This window comes from Prunus mume, linkage group LG8, assembly GCF_029339155.1.
Source record: "Prunus mume cultivar Tortuosa linkage group LG8, ASM2933915v1, whole genome shotgun sequence".
NCBI classification, from domain to species: domain Eukaryota; kingdom Viridiplantae; phylum Streptophyta; class Magnoliopsida; order Rosales; family Rosaceae; genus Prunus; species Prunus mume.
Window position 1 is genome coordinate 13490826 of NC_142705.1, and position 18195 is coordinate 13509020.

General features: G+C 40.8%; 2 protein-coding genes across 2 annotated transcripts; one reads left to right on the forward strand and one right to left on the reverse strand.

Moving 5' to 3' along the window:
• LOC103339471 (calcium-dependent protein kinase 8-like) lies at positions 1 to 5042 on the forward strand. The gene is made up of 8 exons (XM_089042980.1): positions 1 to 969; positions 1447 to 1570; positions 1656 to 1799; positions 2514 to 2666; positions 2799 to 2914; positions 3061 to 3228; positions 4129 to 4362; positions 4583 to 5042. Exons 1-8 carry the CDS (start codon positions 469 to 471, stop codon positions 4736 to 4738), a joined length of 1596 nt encoding a protein of 531 aa, XP_088899106.1. The 5' UTR covers positions 1 to 468; the 3' UTR covers positions 4739 to 5042.
• An 835-nt stretch (positions 5043 to 5877) lies between these two features.
• Positions 5878 to 13295, reverse strand: LOC103339472 (putative polygalacturonase At3g15720). Its single transcript, XM_089043296.1, has 9 exons — positions 13124 to 13295; positions 8519 to 8607; positions 8217 to 8366; positions 7880 to 8044; positions 7255 to 7462; positions 7038 to 7119; positions 6734 to 6842; positions 6382 to 6501; positions 5878 to 6120 (listed from the first exon to the last, which is right to left on the reverse strand). The coding sequence occupies exons 1-9, from the start codon at positions 13293 to 13295 to the stop codon at positions 5878 to 5880; spliced, it is 1338 nt and encodes a 445-aa protein (XP_088899422.1).
• Between the last annotated feature and the right edge of the window lie 4900 nt (positions 13296 to 18195).

An 18195-nucleotide genomic window follows, 5' to 3' on the forward strand; every position in this document is an offset into this window, starting at 1 on the left:
GGACTCTCTCTCTAAATTTCCATCTGTCTATCCAACTGTGTCTGAAGAGAGGTAGAGGGAGTCTAGAGAGAGAAAGAGCGGGTAGGAGGGAAGTCTATGCGGAAGTCTCTGCGAAAGCCGTACTCTGTCTTTCTCTCTCTCTTTCATCAAATGGTGGTTTTCACACGCTAAATTCTCCTTCTCAGCCTCTTCTCCAATTCCAAACCCAAAACCCTCTCTCTTCATTTCCTTAAATCACCTCCCTCATATCAAATTCTGGTCATCTTCCATTTCATCCAAAAAATACTTCCTACAAATTCCCATCCGTATATCTGAAAATTCTCATTACAATTGGGCTGCAGAGCAATTTGGATCTCAAACACAAAAAACCATCTACTATTTTTATCCAAAGAGCTCAGAGTTCGATTCGTTCCGGAACTGTGTTCAAATTCGGAAACCATTTTGGCACACAAAGCCTTTTTTTCATAGATGGGTAATTGTTGTGTGACCCCTCAAACGGGTTCACCGTTGAAAGACAAGAAGAACAGGAAGAACCCATTTGCAATAGACTACCCCGGGAACCAGGGCAATGGAGGCATCAAGCTCTCTGTGCTGAAAGACCCAACTGGCGTTGAAATCGAGCAAACATACGAACTGGGTCGCGAGCTCGGCCGAGGAGAGTTTGGAATTACATATCTTTGCACCGATAAGGCCACCAACGAGAAATTTGCTTGTAAATCGATTTCGAAGAATAAGCTGAGGACAGCCGTGGATATCGAGGATGTAAGGAGAGAAGTTGAGATCATGAAGCATTTGCCTAAGCACCCCAACATAGTGAGCTTGAAAGACACATATGAGGATGACCATGCTGTCCATCTTGTCATGGAGCTCTGTGAGGGTGGTGAGTTGTTCGATCGAATCGTTTCCAGAGGCCACTACACAGAGCGTGCTGCTGCCGCCGTCACGAAGACTATTGTGGAAGTTGTTCAGGTGAGAATTTGGGTGGTTTGGAGTGATGCTGTTCGATTGGTGATTGGATCTTCTTTTGAGTTTTTGTTGTTGAATTTATGTAGCGGGGGATTGATTTTATTTAAAAGAACTATTTGGTTTTGGAAGTGCTAGACTATGGTTAAATTTAGAACTAATTCTGCTTTTTGTAAATTAAGATCTTTGTTGAATAGATAGAAAATAGTCAGTTGATTACCTGGAAGTACTTAGAAAGAAGTAGTTGATAAAATTCTTTTGGGTAAGTTGGGTTGTTTAATTCTTTGATGAGCATATTCTTTGTCTGTCAGTTAATCCAGCTTTCGATGGTCAGATTGTAAATGCTGGAATTTGGTGAATTGATTCTTTTTCCTTGTTATGTATAGAACAGATTCTCCTTCACAAGATTTATTCTTTGAGGAATCCACCTTTTAATAGTTTTACATGCGTTGGCATGAGTTAATGTGTTTAATTCTGTTGCAGATGTGCCACAAGCATGGTGTGATGCATCGGGATCTCAAACCCGAAAACTTTTTATTTGCAAACAAGAAGGAAACAGCTGCTTTAAAGGCAATCGACTTTGGGTTGTCAGTGTTCTTTAAACCAGGTAAAGTCTTCTCGAAACTATCACATTTGGTTTTCTTGTTTTGTTTAGTTTAACCAATGTGTCATCTTTTCATGTACATTACCAGGTGAAAAATTTAATGAAATTGTTGGAAGTCCATATTACATGGCCCCTGAGGTGCTAAGGCGCAATTATGGTCCTGAAGTAGATGTGTGGAGCGCTGGAGTTATACTTTACATCTTACTCTGTGGTGTTCCACCTTTTTGGGCAGGTTTGTGTGTGTGTGTGTGTGCAGGTGTGGGTTTTATATTTTTTCCTTAGTGGAGTTACAACTCCTGATGGACAGTAATTACCTTTATGCATGTTAAGTACCTTATATGGTCATGCCAAAGTGTCTACATATACACAATGGTCATACATCCATACTTGTATGTTGGACATGTACAGCTATGAATACTTTTTGGACTTAAGCATGTTCAGAAAAAGTAAGTACGTGTAATTTTCGGTGGTATTTGCAACTTAAGACTTCCACTCACTCTAGTAGCCGTGCAAGCTGCATCTGCCTATATTCTCACTGAAAAAATTAAGAGGGGAACACTATATTAAACTTCACATTCACCACGTATACTCTATCTGTGCGCTTACCCTGTCGACGCATGGACCATGGTTTGCCAATATATTATCCAAATACGTTAATTTTCATCACCTGATAACGAATAGAAACAGAATTTGGCATTGCTGTTATCAAAATACAAGCTTATGTGTTGTAGGTTAGGAATTTACTTAGTAGCATAAGTGGCAGCCACCAAATTATAGTTACTGCAAATGCATTTCTATGTGCATTCAAGTAGAATAAAGACCATGGAATGAAGTTCCCACTTTTCTAATTTCTCTTTGCTCCTATGAATTCTAATTTGCTTGCTGGCTTTCCTAGCGTTATAATCTCGATAATTTCTGACTTCAAATCTATTATCTTGCTGTGCAGAAACTGAACAGGGAGTTGCACAAGCAATTATACGGTCTGTTGTAGATTTTAAGAGAGACCCCTGGCCTAAGGTTTCTGATAATGCAAAAGACCTTGTGAAGAAGATGCTTAATCCTGACCCAAAGCAGAGGCTTACAGCTCAGGAAGTTCTAGGTAATGTTCCGTTCTGTGAATGACAATCATTATTGTTTAGTATAAATGAAACTTTTGTTGCTAGAAGGATTTGCTCATGAGTTTAAAAACTTCTGAATCATAATATAATAAACATACATCTTGTTCTTGCAGATCATCCTTGGTTACTAAATGCAAAGAAAGCTCCAAATGTTTCTTTAGGTGAAACTGTGCGGGCGAGGCTCAAGCAATTCACTGTAATGAACAAGCTCAAGAAGAGAGCACTGAAGGTAATGCCCCAAATATTTCTGTTTGATAATATGTCAAACCCTGTTCATCTTCTTTGGATGTTCTACTGTGATATGAATGAGTCCTCTGTTACTAATGTTTTTATTTTCCACGTCTTTTTGAATCTTTTGGAATTTTAAATTAACAGGTTATAGCTGAGCATTTGTCAATGGAGGAAGTTGCTGGCATAAAGGAGGGATTTAAGCTCATGGATACTACCAACAAGGGCAAGATTAACATTGATGAGCTTAGAGTTGGGTTGCATAAACTTGGCCATCAGATTCCTGATGGAGATCTTCAAATTATGATGGAAGCTGTAAGTACTATCCTGAATAAGTGTATGGTTTATATAGTTAGGGAGGCTTAGAGTTTAGAATTTGAGATATAGATTACTTTAGGCCAATTTTAGAGCCTAAGGTCTAAGGTTTAGTTCCTGGATTTGGGCTGCGCCTAAAAATTAAGAATTGAACTCCAAAGTCTTAAGCGATGATCGAGAAGTAAAAATGCAACCTTGAGGGTGTAACTGTGATACAATTACAGTTACAACTGTAAATGTCCAGGGGCCAGAAAAAAGTGAGGGGATGGCAAAAAGCCATAATTTGTTTTTTTTAAAAATTTAGCGGGGATGGGGTGTTGACGAAAAGGGGGGTGGTTAGAAAATCTGAAGGCATTTAGACTTATGAAGTAATGCCCCTAATTTATTGCCCTTAAGGTCACTTTCAAATGGGCTTTGAAATTTGTGAGAGGAAATAGAAAATGGCATAATGCTAGCATTAATTTATCTCCAGGCATGCTTGCTATGAACTATTTTGTTCATACATACTTCTAACATTTAGAAGGAAATCACATTGGATGAATAACTTCTTCCACGTCCTCTAACCCCCTAATGCCTAGCCCTCAATTTTATTTAATGGAAACAAAAAGAAGTTAAATCAAAACTCTTCTTTTAAGTGGCCAAATTCCTCTTAGGCTGGTCTTCAGTGTCGACCTACATTCTTGATATATCTAAGCAAAAAGGAATTTGCAGAAGTGACCTTTAATCAGTTATGAACTTTAGGTGAAGGGGGAATAAAAGTGATTGTTTTGACATGACAGAACGTATCATCTCTATGTACATTCAAGTCAGAAGAATGCTTGGATTATTTTCTGAATTACATAATTGTAAAATTCTGTGTATTACACATAGTAATCAGAGGTTGTGCTTTTTCTTTAACAGGGTGATGTTGATAATGATGGATGTCTGGACTATGGAGAATTTGTAGCCATTTCTGTTCACCTAAGAAAGATGGGCAATGATGAGGTGCACCTTCGCAAAGCATTTCAATTCTTTGATCGAAACCAAAGTGAGTATATTGAGATTGAGGAGCTGCGAGAAGCCTTGGCTACTGAAGTTGATGACAACTTTGAAGATGTTATTAATGCCATTATTCATGACGTGGATACAGACAAGGTTGGTAAAATCTCATGTTAATTAAAACTATAAATGATTCATATCATTTTCCTTTTCAAATTGTATCTTCGTGTTGTTAGTCTGAGCCAAAAACAGGAATTTTTCTTGCCATGCATGATACTCTAAAATCATGCCAGTCCTCCATGATCTGTGTCAAAAAAAAAATTTCATTTTTTATGCTTGCTTAGAGTTCACACTCAATGCCCATCCATGATTGCAGGATGGACGAATAAGTTACGAGGAGTTTGCTGCAATGATGAAGGCCGGCACAGATTGGAGGAAGGCTTCAAGGCAGTACTCACGAGAGCGGTTCAATAGTCTAAGTTTGAACTTGATCAAGGATGGATCATTTGATGAGAAAAAAGTGATTAGATGACTCGGAAGATTAACTTAAAAGTACTTGTGGGAAGATGCAAATTAAGGAAAGAATCTTTCATTTTTTGTTGTGTTTTTTGTAATTCTTTGTTCTGTATTGTTCCTCTGTTTCATCTTTTTTACACCCTTTTGTGGGTCTATAGGATATGGGCCAAAAGTGTTCATGTCTTGATGAATTGGGATGTATGTAACTGGTTTGTTGTATGGGTTTGGATGGGGATGAGTGGGTTGGAAAGAAGTTCATTGTGATTGTAAATATGTTAAAAATTGGCATATATTTTCATCAAAGTCATTGTTGGTATAAATTAATGAGTTTCATGTGGATTTGAATTGACACATATATACAGTTAGCTGGGGATTTATAATACTCAATGCAAATATTAGTACATGCCGCTGCTACTACTCACTTCTTTTTGCATCCTAAGCTGTAAATGAATGCATGGCCATATATTTGGTTGATAAGGTGAGTAATAAATGGAGTTGCAATTCAGTCTCATCCTTGTCTCTCAGCTACTTTCATGGCCTATCTATTCATTTGAACAACACAAACAACTCATAAATAATAGATATCCCCTGCACCCGATGCCGTAGGTTCTATTCCCCACTTTCCCAATTTTGCTTGTATTAAAAAACAAATCATTTATAATAAAAAGGAGAAGAAGAAAAAAAAAATTGGTCAAACCTTCCCAGTTGAGAAATTGCAATGGTTTTCAGATGCCTTTAACAGACTCACTCTTTGTTCCTTAGCTCTTTCTCTCTTAACACACCTCACGCTTCATGTGTAAAAGAGATGAGAATCAACTCATCAAGAGTGCAAACTCAATCACATAAAGAGGAAAATATCAGCCCACAATGGTAAAGAAACTATTTGGACTCCACAAACACAAAAAGTCAAGAAGCACCCAAAAAATGTAATCAGAATATGCATTACTCACAACACCCATAAACTATATTTGAAAACTCATCAAATTTGTTGCTTTTTTATACCGACCTACATTTACTTACCACACCCAACATCATTTGAAAATTATTCTAAAGCTAACCTTTGAAGGAAAAAAAACACTTGTTTAGTATTTCTTCAAAATTTAAAACACTAAAAAACCAAAGGAACTATTTCTTTTAAAATTAAACAAATCAAAATCAAGGGTGCAGATAGGCCCATGGTGAGCAAGGGACAGCAGGGTCAAAAGTTCCATTTACATTCTTGCAAGCGGCAGAAATGTTCTTTCCAGGATCAAGTGTGGAGGTGATGTTGATTTGGTTCATGGTTACGTTTTGACAACCTGGAGTGTTGGAGCAATCAAATATAATCGCTTCCTCCTCATTTGCATAAGTTCCTTGAAACCCTCTGTAAATCACATTACTTACATTTACTGCCAAAGCCTGTCAATTTTCCAAAAAAAGAAAGAAATCACAACCCATGTTTTTCATTAGAATTTTTTTAGTACAAGCGATAGTCTAAACTACTTGCACACACAACTATGATGCCATGGGAATTCGAACCTGGGACTTCTAGTCTGCAAGTTAAGACAATTTTCCACTGGACTAGACCCCATTGGCATTAGAATTAAGTTAACTAAATCTGGGTTAATTAAGTGTTCATTCTGAAGACCCTTACAATAAAAAGTAGAGGAGAAAACTCACTGAAGGTTTGCAGTTGTGTCCATTTTTATCACAGTAATATTGGTCGATGATAATAGGGTTTTTAGCTCCTATTAGTGTGATATTCTCAAATGATATCCCTTTGACATATCCAGAACCACCCTGAAAAAAAAAAACAAAACATGATTGTTTTTATTATATGGGAACTTGGACTAGTTCAAGACACATTGTGCTTGTGTTCAACTTCAATACCACGGCGTTTCAGGATTTATAATGATTTAGGGTTCAAATTTAAAGAAAATCATGAAACGACGTTGCTTTGGACATAAGCACAACATCAGGAAAAAAAAAAGGATCAGCGCTCATGAACTGTATTGGGTTTAATGTTCATTACCTGCCATGTCTTAATTCTAGCTCCATTCTTTGTACCATTGAAAGTACAGTTTCGTACATGAACCTCTTCTACTGTCTCATAGGCTCCATCTTCACCTAAGCTTCCCACACTATATATGGAGGAATTAGAAATTTAGCATGCATTTGTTTGTTTGTGGTTGATATACAGCGAAATTAGAGGAGGAGGAACCGAACTTAGAACCTCGGATACATGAATAAATACTTTGAATTACTTGAGTTACAAACCCCTTGCATTTAGCATGCATTATTTGTAAAAACATATAGCAATACAAATATGTACTAACCTAATTCCATGACCTGGTCCGCAGACAATGCTGGTGATATTGATATGTGATGAGCCATTATTAAGAGCAATACAATCATCACCTAAATGTAAAACAAATCCGACAAATAATAATAACAATTATTATTTTATCATTATGCAATTACATAATAATTAGTTGACGATAATAATATTGCTAATGAGTGAAAGAGATATAAGATTTGATGCATTGATATTACCAGTTCCAATTGTGGAGTTATGGATATTGACAAAGGTTGACATGGAGATGTCAATTCCATCTGTGTTGGGGCTGTCTTCAGGTGCAATAATATGAAGGTTGGAGACACTAACATTGTTGCAATTGTTTATAGTAATATGTGCTTTTGGACTGTCAAGATGTTTAAGTCCCCTTAGTTGAAGATAATCACATTTGTAGAAGTGTATAGCCTGCAACAATTTTCCAGAGTCTGATAATTTGTTACCAATATTATTTTGGGAATTGGTATTAAGTTTTCTGTCATTAGATAAAAGTTGAAATAGATTTTGTCGTACTTATAAGTTATATGCATATGTTGTCATACTTTGAATCAGAATCACATGTTTAGATAAGAATCAACTATATTAATGGTTCAAATTCATAATATGACAAGGGAACATTCCCCAAGAAATACGTGCGAAAATATTCATAAGTGCAAAACTATGTAGAGCTCACCTTGGGACGTCGGTGGCAATTCACCTTGTACCCCTAGAAGTGAGCGAAAATTCTCTCATGTTAGACTTCGCCAACTCAAATTAATTAACCAAGAAAATGTAGAACAAGCAAAGAAATTAGAATGTTAGTGTTCATAAATTTACATTGTTTACAACATGGTGAAGTTGCCTAGCTTTGCTCCACCAAGGTTTACCATTCCCATCAATTTCTCCAGTTCCATTGATGGTGAGATTGGTGACCTCTGAAAAAGTTATCCAGAATTCTTCACACTCTTTCCATGCATGTAGAGTGTTGGGTGCTACAATTTTCCCCAAAACCTGTCATCCACCCACCTCAATTATGTCAGCCTAAAACATGATTAAGCACCAGAAAATGAAAAAATGAAAGAAAAAAAAATGTCCCTCATTGATTCCAAGTTTTGGTTAAATCAATTGTTAAAATTTGAAGTCCTCCATTTATTATAAAATTGGTGTGTGCTTGCTTTCTTACCTGAACATGGACAGAGTTGGATTTGCAAGGACCCGAGAATTTCATAGGTTGCAAAAGGAATGTTTTCTCAGCTGGTACTATAAGTGTTGGTGTCCCTGTATAATTAGCTTCAGTTGCTCCACATAAAGCTTCCCATGCTTTCAAGAAAGCCTTTGCACGTATCGCAAACATCAACTAAGTATTAATTTAGTGATATTTCTCTTTTCAATAGTATCAGACGAATTCTCAAGTTCGAATTCTTCCTTCTTGTTATTGATAACAAAAGAAACGAAAATACACACTCTAAAAATTGAGAAACTTACTTCAGAATCATCAGTTTGGCCGTCTCCAATAGCTTCAAATTGAAGCACATTAAAAGTTGTTTGGCCATACCAAATACTATTTGACAAAGCTACATTGCAAACTATCAAAAAGCTTACAAGTAGTTTGCTCATGGTTAAGCACCTCAGACTGATGGATGATATTGCAATAGGATTGAGATTGTGGTTAGTATATAGAAAATAAAATCCCAACCATTGTATAAAAATGAAGGACTACACAGAAGCGTATAGAAGTGGAAATCAGGGGTGATTAAATAAATAAATAAACTTCATTCCACATTTATGGTTTATACTAATTTTGCGGTTTCTAAATTAATTATATTTTATTATTCTGACGATTTAATAATATTAATTAATTGTTTTAAGATTTTTATGTTCTTTATCTATTGTGACAAACGATTTCTATCAATGCTATACTTCTTCTTATAAAATATGTCTACAGTTATTTATGTTCATTGCCCGTTATATCATGAGTAAGTATTGAATTAATTTTAATACTCATATCAATTTTACAAAAGTATATTGAATGTAAAATTCCGTTTACAATTGAACATTATTTTTTGGTAAAGAAATGGGGCTAACGGCCAACAAAGAAATTAAACAATGGCTCGAGGCCTATAGACTCCAAGTAAATCTTCACTAAGAAAAGACATAATACTATTAAGAGGGTTAAGGAAGGTTGACAGACCCAACTCAAGGCATGAACCCAATTCAGCTAATTTATCCACTACCATGTTGCACTCACGATATACATGATGAATGGAACAAACCCAGTTTTTGTTTATATAGTCTTGGCATCCCCACAACATAGAAGCAAGAGGATGAAGGTCTTCCACTTTTTTGTTAAGCAGATAATTGAACATTGTCTTTACTATTAAGATATTGATCAAGATAAGCATGGTTAAGTGGTCAGAATGTTTCGCATTTAATTGCTAGGAAAGATAGACTAAGAACTCGGAGACCATTCGCTTAGAAGGGATTTTTGTAGAAATGTCATCTGAACTTATCCTTCAATTTTAATTTGTCACCTCAAAGAAAAATTTAAGAGAAATATCACCTTAATTTTTTAAAATCCATGATTTGTCATCTTATTTTAACATCATCCAATTTTTCATCTATTTTTAAGGGTATTTTAATTTTTCAATTTTCAAGGAAAACAAACAAATAAAAAATAGATCTCTCTCTCCCTTTCTCCCCCACCCAAACAACCCACCGCCCCACCTAAAACCTCTCTCTCTCTCCCTCTCTATTGTGGCCTGAGGGAATTTGTGTGTGGAGGGTAGCTCTTCCATGGTAGAGAGAGAATGAGGAAGGGAAAGAGGAAAGCGAGAATGGAGGAAGGAGTAAGGTGGGCAGGATTGGTTGGAGCCACCAATGGCGCACATTGGATGGGGGATGTGAGATTTTTTTTAATACAATTTTTTTATAATGATTTTTCCATTTTTAAAATACCTTTAAAAATGGAAAGACTAAAATACCCTTGAAAATGGATGGTGTTAAAGTCAGATGATAAATCATGGATTTTGAAAAATTAAGGTGACATTTCTTTTTTTTTTTTTTTTTTTAAATGTGACAAATTAAAATTGAAGTACAAATTCAGGTGACATTTCTACAAAAATCCCCACTTAAAATTACAATTGTAATTTAAATTATTTTCGTTCATTGTCATATTAATTTTAATCTACAAATCTCCTTTTGGCTGGGCCTGTAACCACCCTAGTCCACAAAAGAAATTTCTCAAGAATGTGTTAAAGCTCAAAGCCCAAAGAAATATCATATTATTGTATAGCTCAAAGAAATTTTAGTGTAAGTGTATATGAGAAAGAAAAAAAAAGTATTTATAATTTGGTTGTTGATTTTAGCATAGGCAACTTGAATACGAAAGTGTTCTACAACTGGTTTTTACTGAAGTGTTTATGCAACTTCATTATGTACTTGTTTCAGTGCTTTAATTTGGTTATTGATTTTAGTATAGGAAACAAATGAATGTTTGTGTAAACCCTTAACTAATCACTCGTACAAAAATAAAATAAAAATATATATATATATATATATATACACTTATTCGAGTTTTAATTAAGTGGCCAACGGGATCTATCCCAGTAAAAAAGGGTCTTGACTTGGTCTCAGATTCGAATCCTCATGACACCATAGTAGTGTGTGTGAGAAACCCTTATCGCTTATATTAAAAAAAAGATTGTAATTCAATGTTTCTGCAACATCATTACCTACATTTCAATGTTTCTCCCATATTTTCCCTTCCTCTTATCCCCTCTTCTCCTCCCCTTCCCCTCCTCGGATAGTCTAGATCTATTTGGATCTAGGTTTATTTGTTTGTTTGTTTTGTTTAGTTGTTTTTGCAATGTTTCAGGTGACTGGTGTTGTCTTTGTCTTGGTGGCAACAACAATAGTAATGCTGGATTGTGTCTCTCCTTAGGAGAGTTGTGATACCGTAAACGATGTTTTGTCTCTGAAGGCAGCGTAGCAGCGACACTGATGGTAGTTGTTGGGATGTGGTGCTCTTCTTTACTCTGCTCTGAACGAAGAACTATGCTTGGTCATAGGAGGTTTTCTTTGTCAAGTTCTGAGTTGAAGTGGAGTGCTTCTCATGGGTCTTTTTATTATTGTTTCTGTGTTCCTCCTCCGTGTTCTCTCCTGGTTTCTGCTATGGTATGCCTTACATTTTGTATGGGTGTCAAAGGACTATGATTTTGCTCATAGAAGGCTTATTTTGACAATTGGGATGTTCTGCGGTCCTTTCCTGTGGGTTTACTATTTGGAGTTTCTGCGGTCCTCTTATGTGGGTCTACTGTGTTGGTCTCTAGTTGCGGTACTTGTTGGAGGTCTTTGTGTTAGTTTTTGTTTTTGACTTGTTCTTTTATTGTAATGGTCCAAAGTGACCTGAATTGGACTCTCCTGTTAGTCCATGACATATATAGTACTTTTTCCAACCTGGGGCTTGTCCTATGAGGTTGTCCTAAGAAGGTTTTAACATGGCCACTGTATTATGTCGCTCTTTATACGTCTGTGGTTTTATGAATGAATTCTTCTTCTTAATATATATATATATATATATAAGTGCTTTCGCAACTATGTACGCATTTATTAGTGTTTCGTAGGGTTAATCATTATATGGCTTGTGGCCTTTGGGGCGAATTGGGCCGGCCTGAGCCTATGAGATCATAGCATCGCCCAACTCGATTTTTTGGTAGCTAGGTAGCACTTGGCCCAAGGGTTTAAAACCCAAGCCTAGCTCATTGCATGCCCATTTGAGCCTGATGCCCAACCCCGCTCGACCTCGTCATACTATAAATAAAAGGGTTAATTACACTTTAGTACCATGTGGTTACATCTTTAAGACATATTAGTCCCTACCTTTTCTATTTTTACCATTAGATACCCTGGTCTTTTAAATTTATTACAATGTAGCTCCATAGTTAGGGTTTCAGTCAAATATATCTATTAATTGCCTATGTGGCACTGTAGGTCCCACATATTTCACATTTTGTTAAATTTAAATTGATTTTTTAAAAAAAAATCAGAAAAAAGAGAAGAAAAAGTTATCCCCAATTGCCCCCATACGATTTTCTCTCAACCTGCAATGAACCCAACACCACTCGCCAATCACTCTCTTTCCATCCTCCGACCTTGTTCCCACCGTTAGCGAGATCCTGGTTTTCATATATATATCTCTCTCGTTGGATATTTTTGTTTACAAATCTTGTGGGAAATGGCTTACATAAGAAGTGTTTAAGATTGAATGGTAATTAGAGGATGAAAGATGCTTCAAGATGTGTATGAATACACTATCTTTCAGACTTTATTTGCTCTCACAACTTGTGTGCTGTTTATACCAAAATGAGCAGCCAATAAACATTTGACAAGTGGACCAAGCTGGAGCTATGGGAGCCTTCGGCATCAAGTCTACCGATTGCTCTATTAGGGCAACCTTGGCATCTGGGACACGTGGCAGTCTCACAACCAATGTCCACAGTCCCACATCGAAATTCTAAACAAAATGCACACCTCCCAAGGCCTATAAAAGAGGACAACCATCCCAGCTTGGAGGTAATCAATCAGAACTTATGGCATACTGCCTATTGATCTGTAGTTCAAACTTACTAAATCGTACTTACTTAAGCATCGGAGAGCCTTCGGCCGGTATCACATCGGTACCTAGGACTTACCGAGCATTTGCTATCTTACAGGTATAACTTACTACCGAAGCCATATCATACCAAGGTAACGAAATAACTAAGTTACGGGAAAGTGCAGAACCATTTTTCTAAAGCGGTTTGGCGCCGCTTACGCCGTCGCCGTCTGTGGGGAAAACGATAATAATCAACCTACAATTCCTAAAAACGTAATGGGAACCACTTGGGACCACAGTTCCTTATCGGATGGATTACCGTGACGGTATGCCAAGTGAAGCAAGCCCTCGCGCACTCCTAGCACCCCTTCGTAATCCTCTAGTGCTTCGACCACGGCCGCGAGCTTCGCTCGATGACCTCCTTCGAGGAAATGGCTAAGCTCCAAGAACATAACATCTCCTCTCGCCCAAAGTAGACGAAAACACTGATCGCTAACCGCCAGGAAACACAAAGCGCTCAGGCCGAATCTTCCCAAAGTTTGTAGACCCGGTACGCAGAGGAAGGGAAATAGAGGGCAAAGGCAACGCCTGCGCCTTCCAAAGCTTGGTGGTCCCAGCTCCACAGACCAGCCTCATGTGCCGAAGAAGGTGTACACCGATTGTCGTCATCGGATCAACGACAAGAAGGATACCGAACGGCATAGGTCCCCTATCCGGATTAATGCCCGCCTGCGAGACTCGCGGATGAAGGTCCTAGGAGATAAATCGCCTTCGGAAGGTCCATGGTGGATTGGGAATGGAATCCGACGATGAGTACGTCCCCACCAAGGGCATCAAATCAAGCTACCATTGGGAAACTCCCCGAGTATTCGGAAGGCAAAACCACCAAGTCCGAGGAGAACTTCCGAAGACTTGAGGTACCAAGTCGAGACCCCGCTATCCGCCTCGCTTTTTCCAGAGGATCCGTAGATGGAGGACGACCAAACCCGGTCCCAAGTCACGATTGGGAAAGCTTCGCCGTGACCCTTCACCGAAGCGCATCAAGAAGTCCAGACAGACAGGAGGTGCAGCTGCGTATACCATTTTATACCGGTGTGAAGGACCTTTGACGCACCTTCACTCCTTCCAATCTGCAGAGGTGCAAGGGCCTCGGCGACGAGGGGCAATGCCTACTTTTTCCGTCATCCCTCACCGAGGCCGCTCAATCGGTTCTACTGCCTCGAGCGGGGACGGTAGACTCATTTGACGAATCAAGCAGATTTTCCTCAACCACATTATGATCCAAACGGATCGCTTATACTGGCATGACCTATACATGATTGGCAAAGGAAGACGAACCTACGGAGTACGCGCACGCCACCACGAGTACTGAGGTGTCCCGAACGGACGATAGGGCAGCCTACGGCGCCTTCAAGAGTGGCCGGTCCTCTCATTTCTAGATATCTCGTACACGAGTAATCTGGCGCATGTATGAGGAGTTGATGAAGCAGCGCGGTTCATGCGCGTTAAGGCCGAATATTTCAACTCCAAACCCGGCTTTCGGTCCGAAAGAGGAGTCAACAACCAAGAGTTATTCGGGCCGAACCAATGACTTTTCGGCAGGAACAAATGACGACCATGACGGCCGCCACGAAACTCAAGAAGGGCGCTGAAATACGGTCGAACGACCACCGACACCACTACCTAGAATCACGATCGTGCCTGTGAAGTCTTCACCCGCGGAACACAACATATGAGATAGTTCGATGAACGAGCATGACCAAATCCCGGCCGACAACCAAAAGCCCAATCGGCAGACAATCGACATCGATAAATTCCGCCAATACCACAAGCGCAAACCACAATACCAAGACCGATCACCGAGGAAGATCGCTGAGCGCCTGATTCGAAGGAAAGCTAGATCATTACATTGCCGAGCCACCACAGGCATCAACGCAATAGGCGATCAACATGATCGCGACCATCACGAGGCCCCACTCTGGCGAGCCCTTCCAACCGCTCGTGAAACAAGATGTGCGTGCGCCACTACCCCCTGTATTCAGTATAGAGGACGATCGGTCGTAAGGTCCCGAAGGTGGTGGGAGCCCATCACATTCGGCGAGGAGGAGGGATCATTTACCCCACGATGACCCAATGATCATTCGGCAGATCGCCGGCTACGATGTAGGTCGGGTGCTAATTGACACCGGAGTTCGTGAACGTAATTTTGCCGATGCGCTCAAAGGCCCGGGAATTGCCGGCAGTCAATCGGCAAATTACGCCTCCTCGCTTTTTCGGGATCCGTCCAACCGGTCGGTAGTATCGCCACATCGCCGCCGCTCGAAAACAATGACCTATGACCGATTCTCATTGTCGACTCCCAACGATAACGCCATCATAGGCGACGACACTACCAGATCAAAGCGATATCATCCGGTGATCACCACAGACGGACGCGCTATGCCACGCCCTTAAATCGGTAGCATGTAAACCGCAATGGAAGCCATGACTGCAGAACCACCGAACGGTAGAAGCGGGCCCATTGATGACCCAGGAGGAAACGCCGCCGTAGCACACCGTCAAGAGCTCAAAATCGTGGTCCCGAACGAGGATTTTCCGATCGATGGGTAAAATCGCACCACCTCCCGAACTCGCCGCCATCGACTTACGGCAACAGCGGAGGTCTTCGCGTCTTAAGACGATATGCCCTGCATATCACCCGATGTCATCGCCACAAGCTCAAGATCTCCACCGCCACAAACCGGGCGAGCGCCGCCATATGATGCCGAACGGTACAAGGCTATGCGCATCGAGGTTGACAAGCTCAAAGCCATCGGCTTTATCGAAGCTACGAACCCCGCTCGCTTTCGCCATGGTTCGAAGGCCGAGGATGGCGGATGTGTCGATTATACCAATCAACAAGGCTTGTACGGCGATTTCCGTAAGAATCGACTCGCCGACGCTACCGGACACGAGTGCTAAGCTTCATGGACGCCTACTCAAGATAAAACCAGATCTTTATGGACCCTGCTGATCGAGAGCATAAGACATTCATCACCGACCGCGGTTTGTACTGCATAAAGTCATGCCCTTGGCTTGAAAATGCGGAGCAACTTATCAACGGCTCGTCAATCGAATTTTTGCCAAGCACATCGGCGGCATCATGGAGGTGTATGTTGATGACATGTTGGAAAAAGCCGAACGGCAGGGGCATCTGGAAAACTTGGTGTTCGTGGATAATCAAAGACTACCGAATGAGGTCGAACCCAACAAAGTGCGCTGTATATCTTCCGATAAATTTCTCGGATTCATGATCACCAAAGGGAATCGAGGTTAACCCTGAGAAAATCAAAGCCATAGTAGACATGGAAATGCGAAGACACGAAGGACATCCAAAGCCTTACGGACGTGTCGCCGCCCGACACGCTTTATCTCCAAGGCCACCGACAAGTGCGTGCTCTTCAAAGCTTTGAAAGGGCAAACATCACATCGCGTGGACTCGGCGCGAGCATTTCAAAACTTGAAAACTACATGAGCCCATTATCAAAACCGCTCCGTGAGAAGTGCTACTTTATACCTTTCGTATCAAACACTACTCGTTAGCTCCGATATGGAGAGGCGGAGCTACCGATTTTCTATGTCAGGCACTCCAAAGCGCAGAGCTTACTCCACCCTTAGAGCAGCTTGGGCCCCTCGCCTCTGAAGGCTTCACCCATACTTCCCACACGAGATCACTGTTTAACAAACCAGCCCCTTCCAGTACTCCAAAAGCCGAATTCGGTCAAATGGGCAATCGAAAGAAACAACCCGATGTTTATGCCCGATTCAACTTCCGACCTCCAATAACGAGGCAGAGTATGAGGCCTCTTGGCCGCCTTCGACTAGCCAAAAGCATGAACGAAGATCAAGATTCACGACTGCCTTATAGTGAATCGATAACCGCACTTCGAAGGATGCCTCTACGCCACTACCTATCTGCACCACCAACTATTGAAAAATTTCAGGCCTACGAATACGCATGATCCCAGTGTCGAAAAACGCCGATGCGCTGCAGCTTCAGAATAAATGACAAGATCGTAAGGAAGGTACCGTGGAGATATTATCCCAACCAAGCACACTGAAGTGTGAAATAGCCCGACGAGGTACATGGATGTGTCCAATCTATGCTTTCCCAAACGGAACCCTTCCTACCGATAAGTCCTGTGCCAGAAACTCGCTACCGATCGGCAAGATACACATATCAACGATGTTCGCATAAGCGAGGCTACACGACAGATCTAAAGTGCCTAACCAAGGAACAGGAGGTCCAGAGTCGCGGTGATCATTCGGGATCCCGATCACTGCATAAGGTCTTTCGACAGGATATTTCGAGACTCGCACCAAGATGCGAGCATATTAGTCAAGAAGTGTGACAAATGCCAACGGTTCGGCAGTGTCCCCCATGTCCCTGCCGAACCACTTTCACCGATCGTAAGCCCATGGCCATTCGCCCAATTGTTAGATTTAATTGGTCCGATGCCTGAAGGCAAAGGTCAGGTCAAATATGCTGTGGTTGCCGTGGACTACTTCACCAAATGGGTATAAGCCAAAGCCTTAGCAACGATAACGGCAGCCAGAATTGAGGATTTCGTCTAGACGAACATTTGTTGCCGATTTGAAATCCCCTACGCCATCGTCACGGATAACGGCGTAATTCGATTCGGAAGTCTTGGGAGTTTTGTGTCCGACTCAAGATCAATCTTTGCTTCGCCACTCACCCCAATCGAACGGCCAGGTCGAGGCAATGAATAAAATTGTCAAGATGCTATTGAAACGGCAACTCGATAAAGCCAAGAGCCGCCGGAAAAACTCCCAGAGGCATGGGCCATCCGACATCCTACCAACGGAATCGTGAAACACCGCTTCCATTGCTTTCGCTGCGGGTGGTCCCGAAATCGGAGAGCCTTCCTACCAACGGAAGCTTACACCGAGGCAAATGAGGAGGCGCTTTAAGCCTCGACCGCTAGAAGAACGCCGAGGACAAGCCAACCTTCGAACGGCGTTACAAACAACGCTCTGGTTCTATGACTCCAGGTTCAGATCCCGCTCACCCGAGACTGGTCATGCGAGTCCGCAACCAAGAATCCTACTGAAGGAACCCTGACCATCCTGGGAGGGACCATACGAAATCATCGGTATCCGATCGGGACTTATCGACTAAGGGACTCCAACGGAAAGACCCTCGGTCATCCTTGGAATGTGGAGCATTTGAAATACTATTTTAAATGAAGTCACCTAACCTACGGTAGGATTGCAATAGAGTCCCAAAGCCCTCGGCTTCTCAGATTCACGGCCTTCGGCAAAGTAGCAGTAGGCTCTCAGCCTACGGCGGGTTTTTAAATTGTAAAACGACTCCATATTGTATCTTGCCTTCGGCTTATCAATGAAAGGGCCTTCGCCCATATATTCGAACCTTTGTTGTACCCTTTTAAGCTCTTTTCGCTTTTAAATAAAGATACGGTAGAGACCCTCGGTCGCATTAAAACTACACAACTTGACATTAGCCTACTGACTGAAGGACAACTTTAGCTCTGAGAATCAAGTTTGGGCT